The sequence below is a fragment of the Xiphophorus maculatus genome, chromosome 23 (genome assembly GCF_002775205.1).
Source record: "Xiphophorus maculatus strain JP 163 A chromosome 23, X_maculatus-5.0-male, whole genome shotgun sequence".
NCBI classification, from domain to species: domain Eukaryota; kingdom Metazoa; phylum Chordata; class Actinopteri; order Cyprinodontiformes; family Poeciliidae; genus Xiphophorus; species Xiphophorus maculatus.
In genome coordinates, this window is record NC_036465.1 from 32,089,988 (window position 1) to 32,102,675 (window position 12,688).

The window sequence follows — 12,688 nt, forward strand, 5'->3', positions numbered from 1 at the left end:
CCGGTGGGAGGTGCCCAGAACACCTCACCAGGGAGGCGTCCAGGAGGCATCCTGACCAGATGCCCGAGCCACCTCAACTGGCTCCTCTCGATGTGAAGGAGCAGCGGCTCTACTCTGAGTCCATCCCGAATGACTGAGCTTCTCACCCTATCTCTAAGGGAGAGCCCAGCCACCCTACGGAGAAAACCCATTTCGGCCGCTTGTATCCGCGATCTCGTTCTTTCGGTCATGACCCAAAGCTCATGACCATAGATGAGGGTGGGAACATAGATCGACCGGTAAATCGAGAGCTTCCCTTTTTGGCTCAGCTCTCTCTTCACCACGACGGACCGGTACAGCGCCCGCTTGACGGCAGACGCTGCGCCAATCCGCCTGTCGATCTCCCGTTCCCTTCTTCCCCCATTCGTGAACAAGATCCCGAGATACTTGAACTCCTCCACTTGGGGTAGGACACCCCCCCTGACCCGGAGAAGGCACTCTGCCCTTTTCCGGCTCAAGACCATGGCCTCGGATTTGGAGGCACTGATCCCCATCCCAGCCGCTTCACACTCGGCTGTGAACCGCTCCAGCGAAAGCTGCAGATCACGACCCGATGAAGCCAAAAGGACCACATTGTCTGCAAAAAGCAGAGATGAGATCCTAAGGCCAACAAAATCGGATCCCCTCAACACCTTGGCTGCGCCTAGAAATTCTGTCCATGAAAGTGATGAACAGAATTGGTGACAAAGGGCAGCCCTGGCGGAGTCCAACTCTCACTGGAAACGAGCCCGACTTACTGCCGGCAATGCGGACCAGACTCTGACACCGGTCATACAGGTCATATCTTGGAAAAAAACTTGGAACTGCCATATTTTCATCTCCATTAGCGGTAATTCATGATTAGCAACCGCTAACTTTTAACAGTTCTGAGTCTTTTATTTCTTGTTCTTTCTTTTCCCTTTGATGCTCTTGTTATTAAGCTCTTCGCCGAGTATCAAAGGGCCCGGTACCCCATACTCCCGGAGAACCCCCCACAGGGCTCCCCGAGGGACACGGTCAAACGCCTTCTCCAAGTCCACAAAACACATGTAGACTGGTTGGGCGAACTCCCATGCACCCTCCAGGACCCTGCCGAGGGTGTAGAGCTGGTCCAGTGTTCCACGACCAGGACGGAAGCCACACTGCTCTTCCTGAATCCGAGCTTCGACTATCCGACAGACCCTCCTCTCCAGGACCCCTGAATAGACCTTGCCAGGGAGGCTTAGGAGTGTGACCCCTCTATAATTAGAGCACACCCTCCGGTCCCCCTTTTTAAACAGGGGGACCACCACCCCAGTCTGCCAATCCAGGGGAACTGCCCCCGATGTCTATGCAATATTGCAGAGACGTGTCAGCCAACACAACCCTACAACATCCAGAGCCTTAAGGAAGTCCGGGCGGATCTCATCCACCCCCGGAGCCTTGCCACCGAGGAGCTTTTTAACCACCTTGGTGACCTCGTCCCCAGAGATTGGAGAGCCCAACCCCGAGTCCCCAGGCTCAGCTTCATCAATGGAAGGCATGTTGGTGGGATTGAGGAGGTCTTCGAAGTACTCTGCCCACCGGCCCACAACGTCCCGAGTAGAGGTCAGCAGCACACCATCCCCACTATAAACAGTGTTGGTGCCGTACTGCTTCCCCCCCACCCCCACCCCCACCCTGAGACGTCGGATGGTGGACCAGAATCGCCTCGAAGCCATACGGAAGTCTTTCTCCATGGCCTCTCCAAACTCCTCCCACGCCCGAGTTTTTGCATTCAGCAACCACCCGAGCCGCATGCCGCTTCGCCTGCCGGTACCTATCAGCTGCTTCCGGAGTCCCACAGGCCAAAAAGGCCCGGTAGGACTCCTTCTTCAGCCTGACGGCATCCCTCACCGAAGGTGTCCACCAACGGGTTCGAGGGTTGCCGCTGCGACAGGCACCGACAACCTTGCGGCCACAGCTCCGATCGGCCGCCTCGACAATGGAGGCACGGAACACGGTCCACTCAGACTCCATGTCCCCCACCTCCCCCGTGACATGTTCGAAGTTGTGCCGGAGATGGGAGTTAAAGCTCCGTCTCACAGGGGATTCCGCCAGACGTTCCCAGCAGACCCTCACAACACGTTTGGGCCTACCAGGCCTGACCGGCTTCCTCCCCCACCACCGGAGCCAACTCACCACCAGGTAGTGGTCAGTGGACAGCTCCGCACCTCTCTTCACCCGAGTGTCCAAGACATACGGCCGCAGATCCGATGAAACGATGACAAAGTCGATCATCGAACTGCGGCCTAGGGTGTCCTGGTGCCAAGTGCACATATGGACACCCTTATGCTTGAACATAGTGTTCGTTATGGACAATCCATGATGAGCACAGAAGTCCAACAACAGAACACCACTCGAGTTCAGATAGGGGGGGCCGTTCCTCCCAACCACGCCCCTCCAGGTCTCACTGTCATTGCCCACGTGAGCGTTGAAGTCCCCCAGCAGAACAAGGGAGTCCCCAGGAGGAGCACTCTCCAGTACCCCCTCTAAGGGCTCCAAAAAGGGTGGGTAATCTGAACTGTCGTTCGGCCCGTAAGCACAAACTACAGTCAGGACCCGTCCCCCCACCCATAGGCGGAGGGAGGCTACCCTCTCGTTCACCGGAGTAAACCCCAACGTACAGGCGCCTAGATGGGGAGAAACAAGTATGCCCACTCCTGCCCGACGCCTCTCACCTTGGGCAACTCCAGAGTGGAAGTATGTCCAGCCCCTCTCAAGGAGACTGGTTCCAGAACCAGAGCCATGCGTCGAGGTGAGACCGGCTATTTCTAGCAGGAACCTCTCGTCCTCACACACTAGCTCCGGCTCCTTCCCCACCAGAGAGGTGACATTCCACGTCCCAAGAACCAGCTTCTGCAACCGAGGATCGGACCGCAGGGTCCCCTCCCTCTGCCGCCACCCATCACACAATGCACCCGACCCCTTTGGCCCCTCTCACGGGTGGTATGCCCATGGGAGGGGGGACCCATGTTTCCTCTTCGGGCTGAGCCCGGCCGGGCTCCATGGGTAAAAGCCCGGCCACCAGGCGCTCACCATCGTGCCCCCCCTCCAGGCCTGGCTCCAGAGTGGGGCCCCGGTGACCCGCGTCCAGGCGAGGGAACACGAAGTCCAATGTTCTTGTCCATCATTGGGGTCTTCGGCAGAATGCCCTGTGAGATAAAGGTGAGCCAGTCCAAAGCCGAGTCAGAAATACTTTAGCTTGTTTAACAGGATTGCATGGTGGACAGTGTCAAAATCAGCACTAAGATCTAATAAAACCAACGCTGAGCATTTTCCCTCATCAGCAGACATTAACAGATCATTGCGGATCTATTTGCTGGAAAACCAAAGTTATTTTAAATCAAGACTAAAACCCCATTTTAGAGTTTATTTTTACTGTTCTATTTATATTAACTGAAGTATTATTAATTATAGTCTTGTGAAATTTTTAATTACTTTTCTTAATTATTCCTTTTTTATGTTTTACTATATGTTTATTGTGACTATTCTGACCCTTTTCCCTCTCTCTTTCTGAATGCTGCCAGTCTTAGCCAGGTCTCTTTTATAAACGATCTTTTGCTCTCATGGGACAAACCTGGTTAAATAAAGGCTATTAAATTATTAGTATTACTATTATTAATTGTGATATCAAACTCTGGATGGATATCAACTTTCTAAAACTCAACAGTAACAAAACAAAACTACTCATTACTGGTCCCAATTCCCTCCTATCCTCAGCCCAGACCATTTCCCTCCTCATCTATGGCCACACAGCCACTGTCTCCCCCATAGTGCAAAACCTTGACGCCATTGCCATCTCCTCCCTCTCTTTCCAATACCACATCAATGCAATCACCAGGGTATCATTCTTCTACATACACAACATTGCCCGTGTCTGTCCTTCTTTATCTCTCATTTCACAGCTCAAATAATTATCTCCTTCATAACTTCAAAACTACAGCAATAGCATCCTTCATGGACTTCCCTCCACACATTTACAGTATACCCAAAACTAAGTGGCCCATCTACTTACCCACACCACTCCAGGGGAACATCACCTTTGTTTTTAAAAATCTCACTGGCTTCCCGTTCATCCCCAGATGCAATACAAAATACTCCTTATCACCTAGGAGAAGGTTAGGTCAATAACCTCGCCTCATCGTATCTCATTGATCTCTTTCACTGTTACTCTCCTACTTGATATCTTCGTTCCTCTGACTCTAACCCATGATATGCGCTTGGTTCTGATGGGGGTTTGAAAGAATATTTAAACAAACTTCAAATAGGCTTTCATAAGTTAACAAGTACAAAAATGACTTTAAAATCTCTGGAAATAAAGAATAATAGTTTAATTATATAATACAGAAAAGTAATTATTTCTAACAATAATCGCTCAGTTCCTAAGTCCTGAACAAATTGCACACAAAAATTAATAAGTATAATAATATAAATATTTGTATATATTTTTCGAAGACACCTTCCACCCATACATTCCGAGTGATTTTACCTGATTTTTCCACCAGTTCGCTGACATCCTTTTTCTCAGCCAGGCCGGTGTATCCCAGTCCTCTGCACTCTAAGATGGTTTTCAACTTATTGTAACTAAGAGTAACTGGATCTACAAGCTGCGTGGCGAACATACCAGTCTCATACCAGACTACAGTCTCAAAAATTCTAGCAAGCAAAAACAACACCATGAAATACAGAAGTAAAAAGAAAAGTTTTAACCACATTTTGTAGGTGGAGGAAATCGGAGAGATCTAACATTCAGAGATTGAATTTGAACAGGCTTCAAACACACATCCTCCAATGAGACAAGAAGATCTATAGAAAACTTAAATATGTCCGAGTTCTTGACCCTGTTTGCTTTCTCAGGTGACGTTAAAAATGGTCTTGTGTTGGCAGCCCAGAAATTCAAACGGTACTTAAAACTCAGTTAGCAAATAATGGCCTCAAACGCATTAGGCAAAACAAAAAGGCCTCCGACGTCGGGCACAAGTGCACCAAATCCCCTAACAGACAGCCGTGAGAGATCCAGTCAATCACAGAGAACAGCAGTGATCCCGTCAGCTCCCGAAGGCCTTTCGATGTATACGGCAAAAATTATTGACACACTAGATGTTGATCTCTACCATACGCTACCAAACAGCTGTGACGTCTTGCAAACGTAGAACGTGGAAAATCGTAATCTCACGAGACCGAGACCGAATTGTGAAACGTCATCAAGGGGGGGTGGGGGTGGGGGGGCAAGTGCATCTACTTCTTCTTTTGATTTTAACGGGAGCTTGCAGCCATTGTTGTTTCACTACTGCCACCTTTTGGATCCTAATACTTATTCCTCAAGTTCTCCTAATGAGCCCTGTAATTTTTATTTTTTTTAAAAAACGACAAACCTTCTCTTTTCCTTCATTACTATTTAACTGAGCAACCACATTCTCAAATTTCAATTCCCTATTAAAACCTATTACCGTTTTCAGTAATCTTCTTTGATTCACATATTTCTAACAGCTAATAAAAACATGTTCCATCATTGATTATAACATTTCTGTAATATTTCTTTTTTTAATATTTGATAATGATCATTAATATATTTCCATGTTCATGTAGGTCTTGTAGTGGAAAATTTTAAGATTACTACATGATTATGAGTAAAACAATGCATATCAGTATAATGATACTTGTGTAATGCACGTGTTCATAAGAATGTCTTCTGAAACTACTTCTTGGGCCTTGGTATTTCAATAAAGAAATTAAATTGTTTCTTTTATGCACCCTCACGACGTGCTTGACACCCCTAGTGAAAGAAAATACGCGAGCTTGCTATCTGTTCTGTAACCAAGTAGATTATCAAACTATGCGAATGGAATGAAACTCTCCCTATAAAACTAAGCTGTGTTCTGCTCCAGGCTCTTTTTCCTGACTGTGATCGGCGTGCAGAGACTTCGAACGCTGTAGAGCCTTCAAATAAATGCCAATTAAGAATATATTCTTTTTCTGGTTCTTTGGGTTTTGAAACAGTTTTGCCTCACTCTTTGTTAAAGAAAAATCTCCACAACAGTCTCAAAGGCCACAATACTATTGGACTAAATTCTTTGTTATATATGTTGAATGTTTTTTCTCTATCATCCTCAACCGACCAAAAACTATTAAACATTCCTTTCCACTTTCCCAACAATTTTTGTATATTTTCTTAATTGAATGATCTTCATTATGTACTTTTAAATTTATCCAATAATTAACTATTACTTGTTTTCTTCTGATACATAATGACATTTCTACTGATTCTACTTGTAAAGCACATACTGGAATTTATTTAACTGTCCCTAAACAAATTCTCAATGCTCTATCTTGAATAACATCTCATTTTTTTAACCGAATTTTAGCTTCTGAACCATATATCGCACTCCCTTAATCTATTCTTGACTGAATTAATAAACATTTTTAAGTGATTCAAAACTAGCACCCCATGTCAACCCTGTTAAACACCTCATAATGTTAAGAACCTTTTTACTTTTCTCCATATATTATATGTGATTTTTCCAAGTTAGTTTCTTATCAAAACTACTCCCAAAAAACAAACACAGTCAACCATTTCCAACTCTTTCCCATATAAATACAATTTTTTAATCAACACCCATTTTTTTTTTTGTAAAAACCATTACTTTTGAACATTACATTAATTTTGTCTTCTCAATTGAAAATTTAAAACCCCACTCTACCCCCTACTTACCCACTTTATCTATACCTTCCTGGAGTTTTAAAATAAAACTAAGGCAGGAGTTTTAGTTCTACATTTCTCCCCCTTTAAAAAAACATGTGATTCGCCAAAACTAAAAGATAATTCTTTAAAAATATCATTAATCATAACTGAAAATAATGTTGAGCTTACCACACTTCCTTGAGGAGTTCCATTTTCTATTTATGAGATCCTAAATATATGAGATCCTATTTTAACTTGAATAGTTAAAATAGGATCACATAGGATCACACAATTAGGATCACATAAAAAAATCCTATAACCAATTAAACATATTACCTTCTATACCTATCTGATGTAATTTAATCATTAACCCTTCTCTCCATAACATATCTTATGTTTTTTCTACATCAAAAAACACAGTAACAACAGTTTCCTTATTAATCTGAGTTTTCCTAACATCATCATCTTAACATAAAATAGGATCTATTGCTCCTCTCCCTCTACAAAAGTCACTCTGATAAGGAGCAATTATATTTCTTGATTCCATGACTCGAATTGTCAGTAGACTGATAGGAAACGGGGAAGGAGAGGGAGGAAGACATGCGGTAAACGTCGTCGGGTCCGGGAGTCAAACCCACGACAGCTGCGTCGCCTCTGAATGTGGGTCACGCTAACCCCTCTGCCACCACTGCACACCCCTATTTTATTTATTGTTAATACCACTACTTCTAGGAATAAATATTTTGGCTGTATTAATACATTTACAAATTTCTGAATTTAATTCATTTATCGGTTTACTTGTGTCTACATTTTTCATATTAACCTCACTCATCACTTTAAAACTATCCCAGTTTGCTGTCCCAAATTTCCACCTTCTCTCAATTTCTACCTGGTCTTCTTCTGTATTGATTCCTATCCTGGCAAAAATTGAATAAATATCACGCCCCATTGTGTTTTCTTTAAATACTCTACAGCTGCAACTATCAGCAAAAGATTGAGAAACCAAGGTCAGATCAATAGCCGATTCCTTACCTCTTACCAAGTCTACCCGAGTGCCTACCCCATTATTTAATATTACCAATTCTTTTTCTTCAATTATCTCTTCTAAAATTCCTCCATCATAATCATCTTGATCTCCCCAAAAAGTGCATTGAAGTTCCCACACCAAACTATTGTCCCTCTCCAGTGCTCTAGGATTGTTTCAAGTTTTAACTTTTCTAATTGTTTGCAAGGATTGTAATAATTTATTATTTGAATATTCCCAAATTTCTACAGAAATAAGTTCTAAATTTGATATTATTTGGAGCTGAATAAATTTTATGTTTTCCTTTTAAAAATATGGCACAGGGTGTGCTGTGGAGGCCTAGGGGATAGCGCGACCCACGTTTGTTGGCCTTGAGTCCTCGACGCGGCCGTCGTGGGTTCGACTCCCGGACCCAGCAACATTTACCGCATGTCTTCCCCCTTCTCCTTCCCCCTTTCCTGTCAACCTACTTTCATAAGGGACACTAGAGCCCACAAAAAGACCCCCTGGAGGGGTAACAAAAAAAAATGAGGCACAGCCTCCTCCATTCCCATTTATCCTATGATTAAGCAAGACCGAGTAAACATGAACACTAAACTGCAATGATGGCTTAAGCCATGTTTCTTGAATGCATATTGTATCTGGTTTTGTACTTAGATTATTAATGAAACCTTTAAATTCCTGACCATTTGCAAGCATTCCATTGTAATATTTATTAGAATTATGTGACGATTTGAGAAGCCTCAGCTTCAGATGATCCTTCCCCATGGATCATCATGGATTTTGTCCCAAGATAAATATTTGACATTAAAAAACTTTGTAGCTGCCTTTACTATGATTTTTATTTTTTCAGTTTGAGTTCTTGCTTGTTCTGAGCAATTTATGATATGCATAAAAGGATATGCAAGAAAAGGAATCAATTTTTCCAGTGTAATATTACACTGATTATTGTTTGCCACTCTTTTCTTTTCATAATTTGTTTTTGGATTGTTATCATTATTTTTTACTTCTCTCCCTGCTTCAGCATAAGTAATTGTCTTATCAGTTTTAATTTTTTGAATTTCAGCTGCCTCTTTTCTTACCGTGCACCCTGCATATGCTGCGGTGTGACTTCCTCCACAGTTACATTTAACAGGATTATTTCCACACTCACCATAAGGATGTTCACCTCCACCCCTACCACATCTCTGTTTCCCTTTACAAACGTTCGCAATATGTCCATACCTTTGACATTTATAACATCTGAGAGGTGGTGGAATATAAGCCCTTACATTAAAGCTCATGTAACCAATCATCACCTTATCAAGCAGAATTCTATCTTTGAAATCCAGTAGGACAGATGTGCTGTCCATTTTTTCCCTCCTTTTATTATTTTCTTTAGCTCCTCCACGTTTTCTCCTACAGGAATCCCTGATATTACTCCTTTTACTTCTCTTTCTTCATCCACCTACCTTTCTTTCCAGCACTTCTTTTTTACACACCATTTGTAATTTTAGGGCCTTATTCTTTTGCTCAGCATTTTTACAAATGATAAGTAGGCTTTCATCCCTTAAGACTTTAGCTAGTTCTACATCTCCAATAACTTTCTTTAATCCATTTGACAGACTGATAGGACTGATAGGACTTACTCCAATCATATCCTGTCCAGCCTTACATTTTAATACAACTTTAAAATCTTTCATCATTATTTTCTTTTTTATTTCGACTCTTTCTTTCTCATCCCCTGTCTGTGTTTCTAACTTTAACTGTGTGTCTTTAAATGTTAGGGGTTTGAGAAGTAGTGTTAAAAGAAAATCAATATTTCTGTTTTGCAAAAATGCAAAGTCTAACTGCATATTTTTACAAGAAACACACTCTGAGGCAGATGAGAATTTCTGGTCTAATCAATGGGGGGCAGAAATATGTCTCATAGTATTAATAAATCTGCTGGTATTGTTTACTATTTCAAAACTTTCAGAATAAGCTAGAAACTCATAAAATAACCTATGCCACTGGTGTATGTGTGTACTCAAAGTGGAAGCTAGTTTTCTGATTTTCTGTAATGTTTATGGTTACAGTGTTGCTCAGAATAAATCCTTATTGTCTGAAATAATTATCTCAGAAATATTCCACGAACAATTTCATATTAGGAGGAAATTTCAATATGGTGTATAATGAATGGCTTGATCACCCTCTAACTGTGATGGCATAGTTACTTTGAAAAAGTAACTTTAATTGGATTACTGATTACTTGACTTGGAAAGTAATAAGTTACATTAAAAGTAACTTCTTAGTTACTTTCATATGGAGTGAAAATAGTCTCAAAATATCTGTGCGTGTGTAAATGTATCTGTGCATGTGTAAAAGTATCTGTGTGTGTGTAATAATATCTGTGCGTGTGTAAAAATACTGGATTTGTAACTTTTGTGAGCATCTTTGTGTGTAACTTTGGATAGTTGTGTCTGTGAAACATGATTTGTAAACCTTAAAAATAAAATAAACCTTCTTCTACGCCTACAAATTTTGAAAAAGTACACACAAGTCACCTGGTACACACACACACAAAACTGGTTACGAGTACACGAGTATTTTTGAGACTCATTTCACGCTTCGGGAGCTCCCAGATTTGTGTGTAGCTGGGTCATCTGAGTTTTGCTCTAAGTCTAGTGTTTTTATTTTCCAAAACGTTTCTCACTGTGCTTGAGCCGAAGTGGCAAATACGTTAGTTCGGTGGAAAACGATATATCTCAGCACTTCCTTAAAATATCCCAAAATTATTTATATACATATTGTGCATATTTGAACGGTACAGGAGACTAAGTGGTCTGAAAAACGACCACTGGGTGGCGGAATGGTGGTAAACCAGGAAAAACCTGCTGTTCCTGTTTGTCTTCATTTCAAGTTGATTAACGTAGATGGCAAAATGTATTCAGATGGTTTAGATTTTCACAAGCAGTAAATTTCTTTCTTAATTGATATTTTGACACAATTAACAGCTAATAATCACATACTTAAGAAAATAAACATTTTATGCATTTATTTAAAGCACCACTGCAAAAATAGCCTCCACAGCAAAACATTTAATGCATAAACATTTGATCAACATAAAAAGAAAAAATTCTACATAAATCGTGATGTTTCAAGTAATTTTCAGGTTCAGCAATGTTCTGAAAGTCAGGTTTGTCAGTGCATCAGCTGTTCAGGAAAATCAACATATTTCTTTTCTAACACTAATTATATATTTGTACTTTTTCTGCATCTTCAGACAATCTGCAGCAGCTGAGATTCTGGGAGGTACAACACCAAAACCTCAAGCTTCAAACTGAGCCGTCAACTGGACCAAGACACCTTTCAAACAACTACAGTAGTTAACGTGCTCTGTTGGTAGACATTATGGTTTATCCTTAATCTGTACAGTCATGGCCAAATGTTTTGAGAATGATTCAATGTCCCCCAATAATGCCTGATTCTTTTACATTCTTTTTATGTCTGACGGTGTTGACAAAAACTTGGGACAAATTTCAATTGAGTTGGAAAATATATATAAAAAAATTAATTGATTTTTAATTGAATTTATTGATGTTTTTATAATTATTTCTTTGAATACTTATACTTAATTGTCATAATATATTATCTTAGTATTCCTTTAATTGTTTTAAACTATTATAATGTATTGTGTTCTACTCCAGGACAAGGGATTTTACAGACACCCTCCACCTACTACAAAGTTTAGAATAAAAAATACTCAGCAAACACCAGGAAAACATGAACTGTTTTCCTGGTGTGCTGACATGGCCCAGGATAGTTTAGTCAGTTATTTGAAAAAAATATATATATATTTTGTGTATATTCCATTCAAATTTTGTGCTTTATCCGTTTGTTCCTCTTCTCAAGAATCACTGAACTAATTTTTGTGAAATTTGTTATGGTTACTGACCTCTAGGGGCTCTCTTCATGAGAGAGTTCTCTGTCTTTGTGTTTCAGTTCTACCTGGCTGCCACAGGTGAAATGTGTTAGCTTGTCAGCCACTCCATAAACAGCTCCATGCCAGCAATGTCAGGTCTTTTTTTTCCCTGGTCCTTGATCTGCAGTGATCTTGTCTGTCTGCTGACTTGTTTGTTGGAACTTAAGTGATCTTGCTGTGAGCAATATTGTGAAGAATTGTCTAACTAAAATAGTGTTTCTATTCACAGTGGGAGCTAGTAGTGATGGGCAAATGAAGCCTCATGAAGCAATGGTTCGCTGCCAATTTTGTTGCAAACTGTTTTTCTCCTGTTTTGTGGTTTGTGATTTGACATATTCAAGCCACTGTCCTACATGTATGTATATGTATGTTTGATTTTTGTCTCTGGAGTGGGCCAAATCCCTCCACTAGGCTTCCCCCAGAGGCCTCAGATCGAATTTCTTCATTGCCAGCATTGCCACATGCGCCATCCTGAGGCCAACACTTGCAGTGTTTTGAGACTTCCAATTCATGGCAAATTTGAAGAGTTTCATTAATATATGGAATAAGGAATTATTCAGTCACCAACTGTTTTTTTGTTTTGTTATTAGTATTAGTAAGTTCAATGTGTTAGGGTTGTACCGTTTTACTGGTGCCAATTTCCTTAATTTTGGGAGATTGGCCGATCTTATCCCCAATCTAGATAAATGGGTTTTACTGATAGACTTATACATAAGTTGGCAACTTGGCTCCAAGAAGCTAAAATTTTGTTTTGTGCTCATTTTCTTTTTATTTACTTCCAGTCTGTAATACAGACTCCTGCAAAAGATCTTACCTGCCAACACTCACTATCAACAAAAACTCTGAATAATTTTAATTAATGAGTTACAACTATTTTCCCTTTGGCATCAATAAAGCATTTTTGTATTTAATTTTTATTGACTAGTCAAAACTAAAAACTAGATATCTTGAAATTGACTAGGCATAATTTAATTATACATATCTGAAATATGTATTTCAG

General features: G+C 41.0%; 1 protein-coding gene across 2 annotated transcripts in view; it reads right to left on the reverse strand.

The window, feature by feature from the left end:
* Positions 1–5,211, reverse strand: part of rnf103 (ring finger protein 103) — a 48,240-nt gene extending 43,029 nt beyond the window's left edge. For both annotated transcript variants that reach the window (XM_023329131.1, XM_005813833.3), the window contains exon 1: positions 4,529–5,211. In XM_023329131.1, coding sequence (XP_023184899.1) covers positions 4,529–4,754 — 226 coding nt within the window. In that variant the 5' untranslated portion in view covers positions 4,755–5,211. The remainder of the gene's footprint in view (positions 1–4,528) is intronic.
* Positions 5,212–12,688: the final 7,477 nt, after the last annotated feature.